This window comes from Pseudophryne corroboree, chromosome 1 (assembly GCF_028390025.1).
Source record: "Pseudophryne corroboree isolate aPseCor3 chromosome 1, aPseCor3.hap2, whole genome shotgun sequence".
NCBI classification, from domain to species: domain Eukaryota; kingdom Metazoa; phylum Chordata; class Amphibia; order Anura; family Myobatrachidae; genus Pseudophryne; species Pseudophryne corroboree.
Genome location: NC_086444.1, coordinates 708,568,698 through 708,592,285, shown reverse-complemented (window position 1 = coordinate 708,592,285; position 23,588 = coordinate 708,568,698). Strand labels below are relative to the sequence as shown.

Genomic DNA, 23,588 nt, shown 5'->3' with positions numbered 1-23,588 from the left:
CCAGAGACAAACTATTGAACAACCCTGGAATTCCCCAGTAAACCATTCAAAGGTTTGTGCTATGTGGAAAGGTAACACGCTTCAGTGCTCTTCCTCTGAGCTTATAAAATCTGTCCAGGTCTGTATATTGTGGAAATTTACAGTGCAAAGGAACAGAATTTCAGAGGCCAGGGACAGGGCTGACTTGTGTCATTTCAAACAAGTTGTTTAATTTCACAACAGGGGGTGCATCCTTATGGGTCAGTGAAGACGTTTTGGCTACAACAGGTGATAAATGTCCCTTTAGACAGTTGTAAAAACTGTCCTAGTATAATGGATAAGCCTGGTTCATATCTTCAAACAAAATGAGATGGGTAATTAAATAATTCCTGCTCATATGACCAGGAGGGCAAGTGTCAACATCTAAAACCACTAATTGTAGATAGAGTGATGTGTCTAGTGTCCGGCACTGAACTAGAAATTGTATTTACGTGTGTGACTTTCCAACTATTATAGTCTTGTAACTTCTTTTTTCTGTAACAATAAGCTTTGAAGTTTTTACTTGGATTCAAATTTCTTAATCTTAGATTTGGTATTTGTGTTTTCACACCCAAGCCTGGAACCTAGGTTCACATTACCTAATTTTTAAGTATTAATAATTTTGTGTACAGGTGAGAGCAGAAGCTCGCCTTGGGTGTGGTTCCTCAAAGTCGCTTGGACTGGCTGGTGCAGCGACTGGTACTTCTGCTGGTGGCAGTTACCACATGGACTTACCACACATGCTGAGGTAATCAGTAAGGTGTCACAGGCAGTATTCTCAGATTGATGTATCTGGAGAATCACCGCACCAGGATCGTGACTAATTGGTTGGCAGAGGTGGGATATCTAAAAAAAAAAAATTTTTTGTATGAAAACTTATGTGAATGAAATTAACCAGATACCAGAACTCAAAGCTTATATAAGTAATAGTCACATAGTAAAAGCAATTTCTGTTCCCCATCCTTGTTTTTATTATTTTGGCAAAGCAACTGCAGAGGACTGGCAACTACTTATGAGAAGAGATTGATCCATGACCTTGTGGAAAGTGATACAGAGCATCGGAATGTTGGCAGACCTGTAGTGGGGGAGAGTGCATCGGTAGGGGCTAATGCAATAGCCTGGGATGTACCCCATACTGGACAATTACATACTGAGGGACGTGATACTGTGAAGTTGGACTCTGATGTGGACTCTGATTATCAGTGTGGGCCTTCGAGGAATGGCCTTAAGGATGGATCCATATCAACAATCGGCTCTGAAGTATGTGAAAGAGCCAGATGCAGCGACATTACTGCAGCTTACGGAGCAGTTAAGTGCGCAAGAGGCTGAACAACGCCAAGCTACTCTGGAGAGAGAGAAAGCTACAATGGCTGCTGCAGAAAAGGAAGCTGAACACAAGTTCCAGTTGAAGTTCGCTGAACTCAACTGGCAGCCTGTGGCCAGAGATGCAAACCTACATCAATCGTGTTGTGACCAATTTCCCTTGCTTGAAGCAGAGGGAGAAGGCCAAGTAATTTCCAGCTTTGTTTCACTGAACTAGCTGACCCTGGACTTTACAACGGATGACCAACAGAGGTCTGACACCTCTGCCAGTTCCAGGGAGACGGCAGAAAGTGCTGCAGCCGAGGAGGCTGCAGGGAACCCATCCGATACAGCATCAAAAGATCAATGGGGCATGCTGCTGCAGACCCAGATGACCTGTTTTCCAGGATTAGTATGGAGGAGCTAATTAAAGAATGTTAGCTGCAGGGTCTCGCCGCCCATGACAATAATTGCAGCAAGATACTCAAGCAGCTCGGTGGGCAGAGGAGAGCAAGTGCCATGCCTTCAGCCAGTATCGATCCACACTTCTGTGGCCAGGTCCCGAGATGAGTCCTGGGTGCCTGCTGCGTGAGGTGGAGGAGTGTTTTGCAGACACTTGGAGAGAGGTACACAATTGGAGGAAGCTCAATACTCCATTCTGGCACAATCAGTGTTGCAGAGTGGATGATGAAAGATGACTACGAAAGCATATTTTATCTGCGGAAGAGGCAGCTGCCCATCCTGCAGATGTGCCCCAAGAGGAATAGGTGCCCCCAACATCTACAGTTGGTGTGGACTATGTTACAGAGTTCTTGCATCCTGAGGTGCAGTGTACCCTTAGGGGAAGAGCTGCTGGTGTGAACAGCCTACTACCACCATCTGCGCAGAATTTGCAGCTGAAAGAGGCTGATTTTCAGGAGGACCTGATTGGGGAGGAGACTATGTCAATAAGAGAGGTGGGAATGTTGGATAATATTCCCAAGAATGTGTTCGTAAGGACTGACTCTGGACAATCAAAGTCTGTTGAAATATGTGATTCATCTCAGGTAGTATGTGATGATGCTAAACCTTGCAATGATGTGTCTCTGTGTACAGTACCTGTAATGCTATGTGATCATTGTGCATACTCCAAGGTGATAGAGGTATGTGGGGGTGAGCCTCTGATAGGTACCAGTGCTAGCACTTGCAGATGTGTGGGTTTAGGCAAGGAACCTGATATAGTCTGGGATGATTTGGAAATGCACAATAGTGCATGCATAGTGGTAGTGATGTCGCCCATGTTACGGGGCTAAAAGGTAAATCTGTTTCTCCCCTGGTTAAAGGCTATTGGTATCTGGACAGGGATACAGGAGAAGGCATTAGGCAAGTGTCTGGGTGACACAGCTTGCCTCCTAATCTTCTGCTAAGGACAGATCTGGGCTGAATGCAGGCCGCAGACTTAAAGGAACCTAATGTCCCTGATACTGCAATGTTGCCAGTTTTCCTCGCTAACACCATTCTTCCCCAGGTCCCGAGAGATCCGGATGACATGCCAATGTCTATGTGTAGGGACAAGGAAATGACTCCCTGTATAGTTGAGACAGCAAATGTAACTTATTTTTTCTGTAACATTAAGCTTTGAAGTTTTTACTTGGATTAAAATTTCTTAATCTTAGATCTGGAATTTGTGTTTTCACACCCAAGCTTGGAACCTAGGTTCATGTTACCAAATGAGAGAAGAAGCTCACCCTGGGCGTGGTTCCTCAAAGTCGATTGGCCTGGCTGGCGCAGCGACTGGTACTTCTGCTGGTGGCAGTTACCATGTGGATTTACCACACACGCTGAGGTAATCAGTAAGGTGTCAGGGGCAGCGTTCTCAGATTGGCGTATCCGGAGAATCGCTGCGCCAGGATTGTGACAGCAAGCCTGCATTGTGTCAAGCGCAGCGAGCCTGCAATGGGTTTCGTAGTGCTCACCCCCTACCAGCATTCTAGCTGCTGGGATCCTGGAGTCGGTATGCTAACTGCCGGGATCCCAGCCACTGGCATCCCATACCTAACCCAAATATGTGGTTGCTATGGTTCCTTTGCAGCAATACATGACATGGAAACAGGTCGGGATGTTCACATGTGATGTGCTGTTGGGAAGGGAATCATATTCTGTGACCTATACCACTATATGTTCATGAAAAACAAGTAAAAAAAATATGTTTAGTATAGCCATAAAGGGTTCACTATTGCATTATGCTTTTTTTTTTGTTTTGTTTGGGGTGTGCTGTGATGGTTATATGTCATATTTCTGTCTGTAAACATTTTTTGTCTAATAAACACATTTTTCAAAGTTGTATTTTTAAAAAAACATATTATTAGTATGCCTTGTAGAAACACGTAGAAAATTATTATTAGTATGGCAGTAACAGGTATGAAGTGATTATTTATCAGATATATTAAATATATACTACTTAAAATGTAATGTTATAGGAATGCTAAAAGAATGAAGGTATACAGTAATTAAGGAATACATATTTAAAATATTTTTGCAGCATACAGTGTATTCTGTAAAAAAATATTACGTTTGGCAGAATACATTGTTAATTAACAAGAGAAGGGCAAACATTTTTAAGAAGATGGTGTTTACATGCAGTGCTGTAGGAAAGACCATGCAGCTAGGAAACACCCACATGGTCAGCCTTGCTGAAGGTGTATTACTACAAGAATGGCAAGCATATCGATCAAATGTGTGTACACACCACTTTTGTTCTGATATGGGCCCATCCAGTCAACTGAATAGTAAACTGCACATAAGATTCGACAGAGTGAGGCCGAATGTTGCAGAGCGATTTTAGCTGTTATCAATCGTAGCAAATGAGTCAGGATAGCATACACACCTATACAATCCACCTGCTGTATGCCCAAGGTAGACAGAACAACCTGACAATCATATAGCTGGAAGGTAAAGTTTACAGCTTTAAATCACAATTAGTGGCAAAGCAGACAGAACTTCCAGAACCTAGATTGCCAAAGCTACCTTAAGAAACATGCAAGTCATTATGACATCCAACCTGCTTTTCTTGATGGTGATATTAAAGAATTGTACATGACAAAGCCTGAAGAGTATGTAAAAAAGGACCAAGAACATCATGTTTGCAAATTCTAAAAATTGCTCTTAAGCAATCTGCAAGAGCATTGGATTTTAAAATTAACAATGTTTTATTAGAGCAAGAGTTCATAAGAGTAGAAGAAGAAGAAAAAGAAAAAAACAAAACCAAATGAATTTCTACACTTCATAGGAATATAGGGCCTAATTTAGACCTGATCGTAGCGGCACATTTGTTAGCAGATGGGCAAAACCATGTGCACTGAAGGGGGGGGGGGGCAGATATAACATGTGCAGAGAGAGTTAGATTTGGGTGTGGTGTGTCCAAACTGAAATCTAAATTGCAGAGTAAAATTAAAGCAGCCAGTATTTACCCTGCACAGAAACAATATAACCCACCCAAATCTAACTCTCTCTGCACATGTTATATCTGCCCTCCCGCTCCTCCCCCTCAGTGCACATGGGCCCTCATTCCGAGTTGTTCGCTCGTTGCCGAGTTTCGCTATATTACTGCGCATGCGCAAGGTTCGCAGAGCGCATGCGCTTAGTTATTTTACTCAAAAGTTAGGTATTTTACTCACGGCATAACGAGGATTTTTCATCGTTCTGGTAATCGGAGTGTGATTGACAGGAAGTGGGTGTTTCTGGGCGGAAACTGGTCGTTTTATGGGAGTGTGCGAAAAAACGCTGGCGTTTCTGCTAAAAACGCGGGAGTGTCTGAAGAAACGGGGGAGTGTCTGGGCGAACGCTGGGTGTGTTTGTGACGTCAAACCAGGAACGAAACTGACTGAACTGATCGCAATGGCTGAGTAAGTCTGGAGCTACTCAGAAACTGCTAAGAAATGTCTATTCGCAAATCTGCTAATCTTTCGTTCGCAATTCTGCTATGCTAAGATACACTCCCAGAGGACGGCGGCCTAGCGTGTGCAATGCTGCTAAAAGCAGCCAGCGAGCGAACAACTCGGAATGAGAGCCCTGGTTTTGACGATCTGCTAGCAAATTTGCTGCTACGATTAGGTTTGAATTAGGCCCACAGTGAGAAGAAGATGGAAGTTTTATACTCAGGCCGCTAAAATTAGTACAATTTTCAATCAGTTTGGAGTGTCAGAATCAAAATGGATGCATCACATCTGAAATTATAAGGAGATCTCTTGCCAAATTGTGAACATTACAGACAAGGAATGGGGGCAGTTTTATATGTGGCAAATAATACAAACCCGCATATTTCAGTAGCCATGTCTCACCTTTGTAGACGTGTGATTAAACCTTGCCAAAGACAGTGGAATGCAATTAAGATATTGGCGCAGGGGTTGAATTTGAAATTGGGCCTGATTTAGAGTTGTATGCTTATACATTCGCAGCTGTGATCCTGTACTCCGAGACGGTGCAGAAATATGAAAATTTATCAGCGCCAGGATTTGTATTGAGAGACCCACCGGTGGCTTTGCTAATTTCAGCAACTGTGTACAAAAATGCACCGTGCTCACAGATCTCTCGATAATTGGCCTTCTGGCTAACCCTATGGTCATAGTCACACATACTGAGACACCAGAGCAATCTTTAGTGTCTACGGATCTCAGATGCAGGCTGCGGAAGTCCTAAAAACAGCGGCGTCACACCTGATTTTTGCAGACACTACCCGTTACCACCCCTAAATGGTCCCTTACTATCAATCACTTTCTGAATTAATCTTCACTGTGTGCAAGTACAGTACAGGAGAACATCACATATCTACATCACTGCTTCAAAGACTTGAGGTTTACAGATCTGAGGTTTGTAGATCTTCAAAGATTTGAGGTCTGCGTACGACTATGAATCAGGCCTATTATAACTATGTACGACTATGAATCAGGCCTATTATAACTTTTATTTGTGTGTTTATATGAAGTGACAGTCTCTTGTCTTATCGATTAACTATGTAAGTGTCAAATACAGAAGTCGGGTCATGCATTAAATAGCACTGTTTCTGAACATATGCTCTGGCATCACATTTACAATGGAAGGGAAAGTTTACTTAATAATCTGGTCACTAACTGTATTTGTGTACTTGGCTGTAAAGCAGATGATGAATAGCACAGATAACACCAAACATTTTGCCTTACTATACTCTATAGTGATCAACAACCATATTTGTTGACTTGCAGGAATGCAAACCAAACCCTCGTTTATCATACTACAGTTGGTCATGAGAAGGCTGTATATACTCTACCAATAGAGCTCAGTCAGACAGCTATAATCATCTCAAGTGCTGCAGAGTACAGCATTTCTGGTATCAACTACATATAAATTAGAAAAAGTGTATGCTCTCACCAGGTAGTGTATAGATAGGACTCCTTGGCCAGGCTCTATCAAGCCATCCTTTAGGAGAACCCTTAGGGTTATGCCCCTCTTGGTCAAAAAGCTGCTTGCCTTCCCAGATGGGGGTGCTCTTCCAGAGTTCTCCACCTCAGTATCATCCAGTTCTTCATCTTCTTCCAGTCCATCCTCACCCCATGAGGATTGTTCCTCCATTAGAGATCTACAGGAAAGTACATACTTTGAGAAATATCAGAAAACATTCATGTTTCTCAATGCATAATACATGTTGCCTGTACTGTGTATATATATATATATTACATTTACTGCTTGTGGGTCATTCCATGTCAGTTCAACCAGGTGTATCCACCACCCATGTCAGATTTTTATTAATTGTAGCTGTGAGTGGTGAACCCAGGGGACTTCAGATCTGTGTGTGCCCGGGACTCACTTACTGTATAAACACGCTGATTAAGAACTGAGGCATAGGTTCATATTCCTCCAGTAATTTCATATACCACAGCTACTAAGGCGACCATTGTACAAGTGTGGAGCAATCACTTATGCTTTTATTTGTGTTATATTGTGATTGATTTGTGTTGATTAAAATTGTACTTCACTATATCACTTTTCAATTGTTTTGGGGTTCATCTGGATTTAATCCTGCCATCTAGACAGTAGTGCTGGATAAGTCTTACCTATTCCTTTTTTTTTTCATGCATATTGTGGTGGAGGTATTGAGGAATCTTCTCATTTCAGGATAAGATTGATCTGGCTGCACACTATTACGCGCACTTGTGTTAGTCTCATTCTTCTTGATCTGGTACATAACCAAATTGGATAGCATGTAAAAAAAATATGGGTGAAACATCGGGAATAATCAGACGATGTATTTTCACCTGTAATTGGATACCCCCACAAACTGTGGTTCCTGTTGTCTTCATGTCATCTGATGACAATCGGAATATGTGAAGTTCATCATAACTAATAGGCTGATATTGGTGATGAGCAAGTGTTCCTACCACAGTCATTGCTGTTTCTAGACTGCTATGCAGCTTGGTTTTGCAGTCTTGTATTTCATTTTGTGACACGTAGAAAATCTTTATGCCATGTATCTTTTCAGCCCAGCTACAGGTCCAAATGTGTCAAGATGTGAGGAGTTTCCACTGCTTGCAGACTGGTCTGGGTGGCTAGACGTTTACTAGCACCATCACTAAAGTAGTGAACATACTCCATATTCAGTAATAGTTCCACTAAGTGTTTCATAACTACTGTAATGAAGGTATGCACAGTTGTGGCTACATGGTCATGGGTATCACTTATTATAACATACAGACTCACTCAGTTTAAAGTGTCACAAAATCATCTTGCCTAATAAATCGATGTAGCCACACTAATTGTTGCCTTGCAGCAAGTGTGCTCGCAAATACATGCCAATGGAAGCCTATAGAGCGAACGCCGGCTGTGGTCAGTCGCAGCACATCGCATTCGCACTATACCAGCGATGCGTATGCCGTGCAAACGCATCGCAGCATAGACTACAGTATCTGTACACAGTAAATGGGTGAAGAGTTCCAGTGGAACTTTTGAACTGCATCCTGCCACACAAATTAATAATTTTCTGCAAAATCTAGTAACACATAGCTTCTGTTTTTGGGTGAATGGTTTCCTTCAGCTGGTGTAGGTATTCAGCCTGTGACTATGCTGTATACAGATGGGCTGTTGCATCATCAACAGCACTACAAATAACTTCACGGAAATGTTCCACAGTACTAGTGATTGTAACCAATTTACTGTGGTCAGTGTGGACCCACTGCTTATAAACAATTGTGTCCTCATCATCCATGTCACTATCATGGAAAGGTTTTTCAACTATTTTCTGAAGTGCTTCCATACCTGGAAATTTATCACATCGATGAAGCATACACGTTTTTGAGACTGAAGAACAAACAAGGATTTCAGTCAGGTCTTTGTAGTCCATCTTTAGTGGTAGAGCAGCAGCCAATAAATTTTTACGTTTTGGTGAGTTTCGCAAACACACACAGAATGCATACCTCATGCCACAACACTAACACACCACGTAGGTCGTAAGGAAGAAACCTTAGACAATCCAACTTGAATGTCTGGAAACCGGTATTTGAAAGTAAGATAAAGCTCTTTCAAGTTTACTAGGAGTAGCCTTTTCTGTTTGTGAATCCTTTTTTCCTCCTGGAACTTTTACAGAAACAAACTTTCTTTCCAGGGCACATGCGAGAATGTTCATCTCCGTAAAACTGCTGTACCTGATGAACGATTTGTACAGGAAGGGCATTCCCTCTATATTTTTCATTTTCTGCCAGTATGCCATGGGTTTCTTTAAGTTTTCTTGATTGTTTTACTGGGTGGTGGACATTTCATTTTTTGGGGGGTGATTTGATATGGAATGACCCTTGTGACTTTTATGGGACAAGTTAAAAAAATAAGATTTTACACTTACCGGTAAATCTATTTCTCGTAGTCCGTAGAGGATGCTGGGACTCCGTAAGGACCATGGGGAATAGACGGGCTCCGCAGGAGGCATGGGCACTTTAAGAAAGACTTTGGACTCTGGGTGTGCACTGGCTCATCCCTCTATGCCCCTCCTCCAGACCCCAGTTAGAGAAACTGTGCCCAGAGGAGATGGACAGTACGAGGAAAGGATTTTTGGGAATCCCAGGGCAAGATTCATACCAGCCACACCAATCACACCGTATAACTTGTGATAACTACCCAGTTAATAGTATGAACAAACAACATAGTCTCGGTCTAAACCGATGAAACTATAACATAACCCTTATGTAAGCAAAAACTATATACAAGTCTTGCAGAAGAAGTCCGCACTTGGGACGGGCGCCCAGCATCCTCTACGGACTACGAGAAATAGATTTACCGGTAAGTGTAAAATCTTATTTTCTCTAAAGTCCTAGAGGATGCTGGGACTCCGTAAGGACCATGGGGATTATACCAAAGCTCCCAAACGGGCGGGAGAGTGCGGATGACTCTGCAGCACCGATTGAGCAAACAGGAGGTCCTCCTCAGCCAGGGTATCAAATTTATAGAACTTTGCAAAGGTGTTTGACCCCGACCAAGTAGCTGCTCGGCACAACTGTAATGCCGAGCTCTTGGAGACAGGGTGTTCCTCTGATGCATATGTAAATGGGACCCGGACCATTTGTCCAGTAGATCCCATTGAAAGGTCCTCGCATGGAACCTTCCGAAGGGGATGGCCTCGTACGCATCCACCATTCCCCAGGACACGCGTGCAGTGATGCACTGAAACCTTTTTTAGCTTTAATAGGTTCCTGACCAGGGCTATGAGCTCCTGAGCCTTTTCCATCGGAAGAAAAACCTTTTTCTGGTCTGTGTCTAGAATCAGACCAAGAAAGGTAGGGACTAGCTGGGACTTTGGTATATTGAGAATCCAGCCATGCCCCTGCAACATCCTCACCGACAGCGACTTCTCCCGAGATCTCGCCTTTATGAGGAGATCGTCCAAGTATAGGATAATTGTGACACCCTGCTTGCGCAGGAGCACCATCATTTCCGCCATTACCTTGGTGAAAATTCTCGGGGCTGTGGAAAGCACAAACGGCAACGTCTGAAATTGGTAATGACAGTCCTGTACTGCAAATCTCAGGAACGCCTGGTGAGGAGGGAAAATCGGAACATGAAGGTATGCATCCTTTATGTCCAGGGACACCATCCAATCCCCCCCCCCCTCCAGGCTGGGGATGACCGCTCTGAGCGATTCCATCTTGAACTTGAACTTTTTCAAGTACAAGTTCAGGGAGTTTAGATTCAAAATGGGCCTGACCGAACCGTCCGGTTTCGGGACCACAAACAGGGTTGAGTAATACCCCTTTCCTTGCTGGAGAAGAGGAACTTTGACTATCACCTGTTGAAGATACAATTTTTTAATTGCAGTCAACACTAACTCCCTCTCTGACGGGGAAGCTGGCAGAGCCGATTTGAATAACCGGCGAGGAGGCACGTCTTCGAATTCCAGCCTGTATCCCTGAGAAACAATCTCTATAGCCCAGGGATCCACCTGTGAGTGAACCCAGACCTGGCTGAAAAATCGAAGACGTGCCCCCACTTGAGCTGACTCCCCCCGGGAAGCCCCAGCGTCATGCGGTGGACTTTGCAGATGTAGGGGAGGACTTCTGCTCCTGGGAACTAGCTGCATGCAGCTTTTTTCCCTTGCCTTTTCCTCTGGCAAGGAAGGACGATCCCCGTACCTTCTTGCTTTTATTGGAACGAAAGGACTGCATTTGATAATGAGGTGCCTTTTTAGTATGCTGCGGGGGGGACATAAGGTAAGAAATTCGATTTACCGGCCGTAGCAGTAGAGACAAGGTCCGAGAGGCCTTCTCCAAACAACTCCTCCCCCTTGTAAGGCAACGACTCCATATGCTGCTTTGAGTTGGCATCCCCCGTCCACTGTCGGGTCCACAGGAGTCGCCTAGCAGAAATAGACATAGCATTTATTCTGGAGCTTAGTAAACAAATGTCTATTTGAGCATCCCTCATATATATAGCAGCATCTTTGATATGCTCTAGGGTCATTAGAATGGTATCCTTATCTAGGGTGTCAAGTTCCGTAGATAAGGAATCTGTCCATGCTGCGATAGCACTACACACCCAGGCCGATGCCATAGCCGGTCTAACGATAGTACCGGAATGTGTGTAAATGTGCTTCATGGTAACCTCCTGCTTACGATCAGCCGGATCCTTGAGGGAAGCTGTATCCTGAGAAGGCAGTGCCACCTTCTTGGATAAGCGTGTCAGCGCCTTGTCTACCTTCGGCGAAGATTCCCATCGTATCCTGTCCTTTTGTGGAAAGGGATACGCCATAAGAATCCTTTTGGGAACTTGTAGTCTCCTATCTGGAGATTCCCAAGCCTTTTCGCACAAGTCGCTTAGTTCAAATGAGGACGGAAAAGTGACCTCAGGCTTTTTCCCTTTACACATGTGTACCCTCGTGTCAGGGACAGGGGGTTCCTCAGTGATATGCAAAACCTCTTTAATGGCAATAATCATGTAACGAATACCTTTCGCCACCTTTGGCTGTAATTTTGCATCCTCATAGTCGACACTAGAGTCAGTATCTGTGTCGGTATCTGTGTCAGTGATCTGGGATATGGTGCGTTTTTGAGACCCCGAAGGTCCTGGTGCCACAGGGACAGGCATGGTCTGACTACCTGACTGATCCCTAGCTTCAGCCTTGTCTAATGGCTTATGCAGTAAATTTACATTTGCATTCAAGACATTCCACATATCCACCCAGTCCGGTGTCGGCGTTGCCGACGGCGACCTGACCATCATGCACTCCCCCTCCTCCTTAGGTGAGCCTTCCTCGTCAAACATGTCAACACACACGTACCAACACACTTCACACACACACACAGGGAATCTCTTTTCTGAAGACAGGTTCCCCCTGAGGCCCCTTGGAGAGACAGAGAGAGAGTATGCCAGCACACACCCCAACGCTATATAACCCTGGAGAAAAACACAGATTGTTTACCCAGTAGCGCTGCTTAATGTATAAACGCCAATAATGTGCCCCCCCTCTACTTTAAAACCCCCTTTCACCGTGTGTCAAGCAGGGGAGAGTCCGGGGAGCTTCCTCTCAGCGGTGCTGTGGAGAGAAAATGGCGCTGGTGAGTGCTGAGGGAGAAGCCCCGCCCCCTCGGCGGCGGGCTTCTGTCCCGCTCAAACTTACTAAAAAATGGCGGGGGCTCTTTTATATACATGTACAGTGCCCACCTGTACATGTATATAGACTTTTGCCATAGGAGAGGTGTTTCATTGCTGCCCAGGGCGCCCCCCCTGCGCCCTGCACCCTTACAGTGACCGGAGTGTGTGAGGTGTATGGGAGCAATGACGCACAGCTGCGGTGCTGTGCGTTACCTCAGTGAAATACCGAAGGCTTCTGCCGCCTGAGACGTCTTCTGTCTTCGTTTCTTCTGGCTCTGTGAGGAGAACGGCGGCGCGGCTCTGGGGTGAACGCCCAGGACGAACCTGTGTTCACTCCCTCTGAAGCTAATGGTGTCCAGTAGCCGAGGAAGCAGAGCCTATCATTTAAGTAGGTCTGCTCCTCTCTCCTCAGTCCCTCGATGCAGGGAGCCTGTTGCCAGCAGTGCTCCCTGAAAAAGAGAAAAAATCCTAACAAAAATGCTTTCTAAGCAGGAAACTCAGGAGAGCTCCCTGCAGTGCACCCATTCTCCTCTGGGCACAGTCTATAACTGGGGTCTGGAGGAGGGGCATAGAGGGAGGAGCCAGTGCACACCCAGAGTCCAAAGTCTTTCTTAAAGTGCCCATGCCTCCTGCGGAGCCCGTCTATTCCCCATGGTCCTTACGGAGTCCCAGCATCCTCTAGGACGTTAGAGAAAAAGATATGCAACAAGTGAATGAGGCATGCGATAAGTTAATAATAAAAATAATAGTAAATTCACTATCTGTTTATTATAATCATGTTTAAAAGGAGAAAGTTTTTTCGTTTTTTGTAAAAAGGTTAAAACAAGATCCCTAGAGCAATGTTACTGTGAAATGCTGCACTAATATATTTATGACAGAACAGTGTTTCCTTTAAGTAAATTTTTCTAGTGATACAACCTTTGATTTCAGCTGTTTTTGGCCAATTCTACAGAACACCATTATGTATTGTACAGTATATGTACATTTCCATTCACTACAAATACAGCTGTAACAACTGCAGACAATACACCTTGCTAGGGTTGGAATAGGACTGAGAAAACACGGCTAAATTGTGTTTTTTCAAACAAGCAGAGGAGTTAAAAACAACAAAACTTAACTTTCAATAACTTAAAAACCATTCATTGATGTTTTTCCTATACCTACATACCCACCTGTATAAATCTCTGGGCTGGGGCAGATTTAGAGATGAACATGTCTGCCGTAAATAGTTCAAGGAAAAACATGCAGAAATTTGCCTGTAAAATCTTCAAAATCCATCTGCATAACTGACTTGATTTCAACTATGGGTTTGTCCCTCCACGTTTATTAATAGATTAAATTGTACAACGCTCTATGGGGGTGATTCAGACCTGATCGTAGATGTGCTAAATTTAGCACATCTACAATCAGCTTCCCTGACATGCGAGAAGGCGCCCAGCACAGGGCTAGTCCGCCCCGCATGTCAGGCACTACCCCCATCGTACAAGTACAAAAGCATTGCTTTTGTACTGGAGTAGCTCCCAGCCAGCGTAGCTCCGGTGCGCTGGCAGGGAGCTACCCGTCGCAGCCTGGGTCGCAGCGCCCCCCCCCCCCACAGTCCGGCCATGCCTGCATTGCCCGGACAGCGCCCCCTAAACGGCGGCTAAACGCCACCGGCCTGTGCCCTCCCGTCCAGCGACCGCCTCTGCCTGTTAATTAGGCAGAGGCGATCGCTGGACTAAGACAGCCGTTGGCTGTCTGCCATGCGCCGGCGCACTGAGGCGCCGGTGCATGCGCAGTTCAGGCCTGATCGCTGCTGTGCGAACACACACAGCACTGATCAGGTCTGAATTAGCCCCAACATGCAATGCGACAGTCAGCCAGAGCACCCAGAGTACCAGGCTAATTGGCATAGGTGTACATTTTCCCTATAACAGCTCATTAGAAATGGAAACTCATGGAAGTGTCAGAAAGGGAGTATAATTTGACTATTAATCTCCTGTGTGGAAGATACATGTACACACTTTTCCCTTTAACTGTTGGGTCAGCACAGACCTGTTCAGCAATAACAGAGAGCCATTGAATACATCAACTAAAGGAATTTTATGTGGCAATATGACAATATGACATTTCTTTTTTCTGTATCATCGTCACATGCCAAAGCCCCCAATGCTGCTCCAGAGTCAAAGGTAGGTGCACTAACAGGCATAACAGGAGAAGGTTCAGCTGGTCAGCCAAACCAACACTCAGCAGCACAACTTAAACTGAGTACACACCAGGTGATATGTCATCCGATTCAGAGGATTATTGTGAGACGAGCCACCTGAGCATCGATACATCAGGTAGGCATTGTCACGGTTATAGGCACAGTGTTACTGCTTTAGGTGATGATTGGTGTCCAATGGCTGCAGCTGGGGACTGTAAATGAGAAGGATGAATATAACTCTTTTGCATGGGAATTGGGTAGCAGTGAGAACTGACTTTGAAATGTAGTGGATCACTAAGTGGTACTGTAAAGGACTGGATACCAGCTGCGGAATGAAGCTGGACCAGACTGAATTAAAGTCTATTGACTCTTGCCACTTTGCCATTGGATTGTGGATGATAGGGCGTTGAAAATTTTTATTTTACTTGCATAGCTGTACATAAGGCACACCAGAATTTAGCAACGAACTGGACACCATGATCTGACACTACGTCCAATGGAAGTTCATGCAGCCTATTTTATTTATTTATTTATTAACAGTTTCTTATATAGTGCAAAAAAATTTTGTTGAGTCTATGGACGAACTGGAATAGGAAGAGGTTGAAGAAGACTTGCCACTGGAGAATGAGAAGACTTGTGTTGAGCACATGTAGGACAAGACTAAATAAATTCACAAATATCTTGCTTCGTTGTAGGCCACCAATAATTGGATTGCAGAAATTTGAAGGTCTTAAATAACCTGGTATGTGTGGCAAATGGGAGGAATAAGCCCAGGTAAGGAGATGCTTCCTTAAATGTTGAGGAACGTGAGACCTCCCTGGAGGTACCATCAACTTTGTGGTAGCAAAAGCAAGAGGACTGATGATGGGTCTTTCATGAATGTCATCTTCCTTTATTTTTAAATGAAAAAAGATCTAGATAAAGCCTCGGTCTTAACATTTTGAATCCCTGGGCGGTACTTGATACAAAAATTAAAACTAGCAAAACAAAAGAGCCAAATGAGCCTGTCTTGGGTTAGAGTAGGTTCTTGTGATCGGTAAAAATGGTGATTGAATGAAGAGCACCTTCAAGCAGATACTTCTACGCCTCCAAGGCGAATTTGATAGCATGAAGCTCCTGATCCCCGGTAGAATAATTCCGTTCAGCTTGGGAGAATTTCTTTCAAAACATGCCACAGGGATGTAACTTCCTAAACTCTGTATACTGAGATAGCACAGCTCCAGTACCAACACTAGAAGCATCAACTTCCAAAAAGAATAGTTTCTCTAACACTAGCTGCAAGAGTATAGGAGCAGAAATAAACTCTTGTTAAAGCTGATGGAAAGCAGTGAGTGCCTCCTGAGGCCATTTTGCAGCATTTGCTCCCTTCTTGGTCAAGGCAATAATGGGAGCTGCAACTGTAGAGAAGTTCTTGATACATTTCTGGTACATTGTATAGCCTTTAAAGTAGTAGGAACTCCTGAATAGCAGATAGCTTTTCTGGATCCATGTGAAATTTGTAACCTGAGATTATATATACAACAAAAGGTATACTTGTAACTTCAAAAGTGCATTTGGATAACTTGCCTTAGAGATTATTTCTGCATAACCATCGAAGCACCTCTTTAACGTGCACTCAATGACTCTGGAGGTATTGTGAAAAGATTAAAATATCGTCCAAGTATACAACCATGTAACGATAAAGGACATCACGGAAGATCTCACTGACAAAATTCTTGAAGACAGCTGGGGTGTTAAAGAGGCAGAAGGGCATAACTAGGTATTCATAATGGCAGTCCCTTGTGTTGAAAGCAGTCTTCCATTCATCGCCCTCACGAAAGCTAACCAAGTTATACGCTCCCCTCAGATCAAGGTTTGTAAATATCTTGTCCCACGGACCCTGTCAAAGAGTTCTGTAGTAAAAAGGTAATGGATATCTTGTTTAAGAGTGGTGTCATTCAGGTTACGGTAATATATACAAGGACATAGCCCACCATCTTTTTTCTTGATGAAAAAAACCCCTGCATCGGCAGGTGATGTAGATGGCCAGATAACCCTTTAAGTTCTCTTGCACATAGGGGGTCATTCCGAGTTGATCGTACGCAGCAACTTTTTGCAGCTCGTGCGATCAACTAGACGCCGCCTATTGGGGAGTGTATTTTAGCATAGCAGGGCTGCGATTGCTTGTGAAGCCCTGCTATGCTAAAAAAGTTTCAAGCAAAACAAGACTAGCCCTATACCTACTTACCCTTTGCGACGGATCCAGCGATGCAGGTCCCGGATTTGACGTCGGACATCCGCCCTCAAAACGCCTGGACACGCCTGCATTCGCTGGACCGCTCCCGGAAAACGTTCAGTTGCCGTCCCGACACACCTAACTCCTGTCAATCTTCTTGCGGTCGCCGCTTTGACCGCTTTCCTCATTCCCGGCATCGTTGCCCGGCATGCAACGATGCGTGTGCGCAGTCCCGACCCGTTCACACTGCAGCAAAGAACCACTGCGTGCGAACGGGTCGGAATGACCCCCATAGTCCGACGTCGCCTGAGTCTCAGAAATGGATAGCAGATAGGTTCGACCCCTGGTAGGTGTATTCCCAGGGATCAAGTTAATTGGACAGTCCCACGGCCGGTGAAGAGGTAATTGATCTGCAACTTGCACAGAGAAGACGTCTAAAAAATATTGATGTTCTGCAGGTAGTGTGGAAGAAGAAAGAGAAGTCTCCTGGCACATACATTCTGCTAAGACAAAGGTCTCCTGACAGGAAGGACCCCAGGCTACAATTTTGGAGCTGTACCAATCAATGTGTGAATTGTGAAGACGAAGCCATGGTGAACCCAATCTAAAGTGATGTTTTTCATAGGACAAGACAAAAAAAATGTTTGTGATAAGAGGTGCCTATAGATACTGTAGGTTCAGTAACATGAGTAATAGTCCCTTCAGGGATCAGAGTTCCGTTGACTGCTGTGAGAACAACTGGTTGCTTAAGATTCTGGAGAGATAACTCTAAGAATTGAACAAATGATGAATAAAGAAAAGTTCCTAGCGACCCCTGAGTCAATGAGAGCAAGAATTTGATAAAAATGTTTGGTACCCTTGAGGATCACAGTAATTACACAGTCTGTTCTTGGAGTATGACTATCGACTGCTCCCAACCTGACTCCTCCTGTACAGGTCAGGAGGCCTAGTTTCCTGGACGTCTAGAACAATTCTTTAAAAAATTATCAGCTGAGCTGCAATACTGAGTTTTTCCTGATGTCTGTGTTGCCGTTCTTCAGGAGTGAGTCGAGACCGACCTAACTGCATCGGTTACTCTGTAGATGGTGACTTGGGATGGAAGGTGGGAGCCAACCAAATTCTGTGATGGTCACCTTGACTACGTTCTAGCCCACATTTCAAAAGGCGTAGATCAGTCTTGATATATAAAGAGGTCTAAAGAGTTCATGGCTTCCAGGGTATTGGGCAAATCTTTAGTTGCCGGATCATTCTTTAAATGCTCAGATAAACCATTGGGAAAGGCGACTTTCAAGGCATCATTATTCAAATGTAGTTCAGAGGCAATATTTTGAAATTTAACTATATACTGTCTGACCGGGAGAGAGCCCTGCTTAACAAGGAGAAGATCTACTGAAGCTGCCACTGGTCTGCCTGGCTCATCAAAAATGAGTTTGAAAGAAGAAATAAACAAATAATAGTCTGAGGTAAGGGGATAAGAATGCTCCCATAAAGGAGACACCCACTCAAAAGCTGATCCTTCTAGGAGGGACATTATATATGCAACCTTGGACCTCTGTGTGGGAAAGTTTTGTGGAAGTAACTTGAAATATACTTCGCACTAGTAGGTAGTTGTAACCGAGGCTTAGCGCCCATAGCAGACGTGGAGACTGGTGACAAAGTAGTTGAGGAGGAGACAGGAGTGGTAACTGGTGTTAATGCAGGCTGGATCCTGTCTAGGTTGTCTGAAAGTTCTTCTTGTAAATGCTGAATCACTTGATGATAAGTAGCCTCCTGTGCATCTACCCGAGTTGCTAAGTTTCTGCTACCTTTGGTTTTGGGGCTGGATTGGAATCCATAGTATGGCCTGTGCAAACTGTCACGGTTTTATGCACAGTGTTACCTGCTTCAGGTGATGACTGATATCCAACGGCTGCAGCTCAGGGCTGGAAACGAGAAGGCTGAATATAACTCCTTTGCATGGGAATTGGGTAGCAGTGAGAACTGAATTTGGTGTGTAGTTGACCACTAAGTGCTATTGTACTGGACTGGTTACCGGCTGAAACATAAAGCATGACCGGACTCATTACCAGCTGAAGAATAAAGCTGGACCAGACTGGTTACCAGCTGAAGAATAAAGCTGGACTGGACTGGTTAATGGCTGAAGAATAAAGCTGGACTGGTTAATGGCTGATGAATAAGGCTGTACCAGTTACCAGCTGAAGAATAAGCTGGACCGGACTGGTTACCAGCTGAAGAATAAAGCTAGACCGGACTGGTTATTGGCTGAAAAATAATCCTGGACCGGCTTGGTTACTGGCTGAAGAATAAAGCTGAACCAGACTGGTTACCAGTTGAGAACTAAAGCTGGACTGGACTGGTTACCAGCTGAAGAATAAAGCTGAACTGGAGTGGTTACTGGCTGAAGAATAAAGCTGGACTGGTTACCAGCTGAAGAACTAAGCTGGACCGGACTGGTTATCAGCTGAAAAATAAAGCTGGACCGGCCTGGTTACTAGCTGAAGAATAAAGCTGAACCAGACTGGTTACCAGCTGAGAACTAAAGTTGGACTGGACTGGTTACAGGCTAAAGGGTTAAAGTTGGGCAAGACTGGTTACAGGCTGAAGGGTTAAAGCTGGACTGGACTGGTTATCGGCTGAAGGGTTAAAGCTGGACTGGTTACTGGCTGAAGGGTAAAAGCTGGACTGGACTGGTTATAGGTTGAAGGATTTAAACTGAACTGGACTGGTTACCGGCTGAAGGTTTAAAGCTGGACCATACTGGTTACCGACTGAAGGGTTAAAGCTGGACTGGACTGGTTACCGGCTGAAGGGTTTAAGCTGGACCGGACTAGTTACCAGCTGAAGGGTTAAAGCTGGACCAGACTGGTTACCAGCTGAAGGGTTAAAGCTGGATTGGTTACCGGCTAAAGGGTTAAAGCTGGACCAGACTTTTTACTGGCTGAAGGGTTAAAGCTGGACCAGACTTGTTACAAGCTCAAGGGTTAAAGCTGGACTGGTTACTGGCTAAAGGGTTAAAGCTGGACCGGACTCGTTACCGGCTGAAGAATAAAGCTGAACCGGATTGGTTATCGGCTAAAAAATAAAGGTGGACCAGCCTGGTTACTGGCTAATGAATAAAGCTGAACCAGACAGCTAATCGGCTGAGAACTAAAGCTGGACTGGACTGGTTAAAAGAATAACCGGCTGAAGAATAAAGCTGAACCAGACTGGTTACCAGCTGAGAACTAAAGTTGGACCGGATTGGTTACCGGCTGAAGAATAAAGCTGGACCGGATTGGTTATCGGCTAAAAAATAAAGGTGGACCAGCCTGGTTACTGGCTGAAGACTAAAGCTGAACCAGACAGCTAACCAGCTGAGAACTAAGCTGGACTGGACAAAAGAATAAAGAATAACCGGCTGAAGAATAAAGCTGAACCAGACTGGTTACCAGCTGAGAACTAAAGTTGGACCGGATTGGTTACCGGCTGAAAGGTTAAAGTTGGACCAGACTGGTTATCGGCTGAAGGGTTAAAGCTGGACTGGACTGGTTACTGGCTGAAGGGTGTAAGCTGGACTGGTTACTGGCTGAAGGGTAAAAGATGGACTGGACTGGCTACTGGCTAAAGGGTTAAAGCTGGACCAGACTGGTTACAGGCTGAAGAATAAAGCTGGACCAGACTGGTTATCAGCCAAAAAATAAAGCTGGACCAGCCTGGTTACTGGCTGAAGAATAAAGCTGAACCAGACCAGTAACCGGACTGGTAACCGGCTGAGAACTAAAGTTTGACCGGGCTGGTTACTGGCTAAAGGGTTAAAGTTGGACCGGACTGGTTACCGGCTGAAGAGTTAAAGCAGGACTGGACTGGTTACCAGCGGAAGGGTTAAAGCTGGACTGGACTGGTGACTGGCTGAAGAGCAGAAGCTGGACCTGGTACACAGATGGAGCCTCCCTCAATGTTGCAATTTCTCCACCTAAACGGAGGATTAGTCACGCCTAAGCGATAGCTCAGGTTGTTCAGTTGTTGCACGGACAGGAGCGTTGAGGCATGACTACATATGCAGCATGCAATGCACATCTTTACCACTGGGTGGCTAATGCTACACTAACCCAGTACTGTAGAGCGAATAGCGGCTGATTGATCTACAAGCTCTGGCAAATGGTCAGTGACGACTGTAATGTTACTGTATCCTGTACACACAGACCAATGGTCAGAAGGAGAGGCAATTTAAAAAAAAAGAAACCAATAAATCAATCAATAAAATTAGTGTATACAGATGCAAGCGAATGTGTTAAAGCAATGGTCCATTGATGGGTTATGTGAGCGTCCAAGTCCCGTAGACTAATCAATAAATAAAAATAGTGTATACAGATGGAAACGTGTTAACGCAATGGTCCATTGACGTTAGGCATACAGTACTGTATGTGAGCGTCCAAGTCTTGTAGCCAATACAGCAAACCTATGGAAAGGGATCACTGCTTACATTTACACATGAGCTTGTGTCTCTATCACCAGGTGTTGTGGCCAAGCGGTGAAGTGTCCCAGGTTCGATTCCCAAAGTGTGCATGCCTTTGATTTTCGTTTTTTTTCTTCTTGACATTTTATTATTATTTTTTTATAACATTCATACTTAAGAACCTTACATTCAATAGAATTATGCACACAGGAAAACACCTGTTTCCATAACTAACTGTTGGGGTGTCTGATATGCAAATCCATAGCGCAGTACTGTACTGTTTAATGTACAGTCACTCTGACCCTCTCTAGTCCTTTCCCCCAACCAAAGCGACTGTAGTATCAGCCCTTCATTTACATACTGTGTTGGTCTCCTTGTCTGAAAAGATCAGTTTCTAAGGGGAGGGGGAAGGGTGAGGGGGGATGTAGTGAGTTCAGAGACTCTGTCAAAAATATTCATTCTCTGTCGGGGCCCAAAAGAAAGAAACCAATAAATCAATAAATAAAAATAATGTAAAACGAACGTGTTAAAGCAATGGTCCGTTGACGTTAGGTTTATGTGCGCTATTAAATGAAAATAAATTAAATGGTCTTGAGGCTTACTATCTTCGGTTCTGGGGGACCAATCAGCTCAGAACCAAGTTGGTATGGAAGGGGAGATGATTAGCTACCAGAAGATACCGACCTAAAGTTTCTATGACCCCCACAAGGCTAACAGCAAGCGTCGGAACCCATGGTGGGTCTGATTTAACAGGCCCATTATAGTCTATGGGAAAATGGGTCCACTTTGCGCCCCAATATCTCTGGTTCTGGGTGTCCCAGAGACTCAAGACTGGTACCATACGAAAGAGGAGACTTTTGCCTTTTGGGCCACTAGTTTATGTGACACTGCAAAGGGAAACGGCAAGCATCCGTATGTTAGGTCCCCTCCAATTTTCCGCCCAGCTTACACGGGGTGCGGGGATTTTGGCTAGATAAAAATTACTGTACAGAGATGCTAAGCACAGTGTTTTGGCATCCAGGAAGATAGGGAGGAGCTTTTCTCTCTCCCCATTATACTTATAAAGATAACACTTGCTGCTGTAGCCTTTAGAGCAGAGTACGTTACAAGCTGTTCGTGCTACTTAGTACTCAAACAGAAAATACTGTAGAGATGCTAAGCACAGTGTTTTGGCATCCAGAAACTTAGGGAGCAGCTTTTATCGCTCCCCTTTATACTTATAAAGATAACTCTTGCCGCTGTAGCCTTTAGAGCAGAGTATGTTACAAGCTGTTCGTGCTACTTAGTACTCAAATAGAAAATACTCTACAGAGACACTAAGCACTGTGTTTTAGCATCCAGGAACTTATAAAGATAACACTTGTATAATGGGGAGAGAAAAGTTCCTCCCTAAATTCCTGGATGCCAAAACACAGTGCTTAGTGTCTCTTTACAGTATTTTCCATTTGAGTACTAAGTAGCACAAACAGCTTATAATGTACTCTGCTCTAAAGGCTACAGAGGCAAGGGTTATCTTTATAAGTATAATGGGGAGAGATAAAAGCTCCTCCCTATGTTCCTGGATGCCAAAACACTGTGCTTAGCATCTCTGTACAGTAATTTCTATCTAGCCAAAATCCCCGCACCCCGTGTAAGCTGGGCGGACAATTGGAGGGGACCTGACATACGGATGCTTGCTGTTTCCCTTTGCAGTGTCACAAACTAGTGGCCCGAAGCCAAAAGTCTCCTCTTTCGTATGGTACCGGTCTTGAGTCTCTGGGACACCCAGAACCAGAGATATTAGGGTGCAAAGTGGACCCATTTTCCCATAGACTATAATGGGCCCGTTAATTCAGACCCATCATGGGTTCCGACGCTTGCTGTTAGCCTTGTGGGGGTCATAGAAACTTTGGGTCGGTATCTACTGGTAGCTAATTGTCTCCCCTTCCATACCAACACAGTGTCGAGCTGATTGGAGCCCAGAACCAGAGAAATTAAGCTTTAAGCCCATTTTAATGACATTTCATTTAATAGCTCCCATAAACCTAACGTCAATGGACCATTGCTTTAACACGTTCGTTTGCGCTGTATACACTATTTTTATTTATTGGTTTATCTATGGGACCTCATTGCTGAAATGTAGTTTAAATAGCTTAATGATACGCGCGTACAGCATTGCCCATATAGTGTACAGTAAAGTAGTTCTTGCGATATTGGGGGTCATTCCGATTTGATCGCTAGCTGCCGTTGTTCGCAGCGCAGCGATCAGGCTAAAAATCTGCATTTCTGAGCATGCGTACGGGCCGCAGTGCGCACGCGCAACGTACTTTCACAAAAAACTATGCAGTTTCACACAAGGTCGAGCGACA

General features: G+C 44.5%; 1 protein-coding gene across 3 annotated transcripts in view; it reads right to left on the bottom strand.

Annotated features, from left to right (window-relative positions):
• The window catches only part of MPND (MPN domain containing), a 268,959-nt gene that overhangs the window by 156,516 nt on the left and 88,855 nt on the right, over positions 1–23,588 (bottom strand). For all 3 annotated transcript variants that reach the window (XM_063914896.1, XM_063914894.1, XM_063914895.1), the window contains exon 2: positions 6,706–6,913. In XM_063914896.1, the coding sequence (XP_063770966.1) occupies positions 6,706–6,906 (201 nt within the window). In that variant the 5' untranslated portion in view covers positions 6,907–6,913. The remainder of the gene's footprint in view (positions 1–6,705; positions 6,914–23,588) is intronic.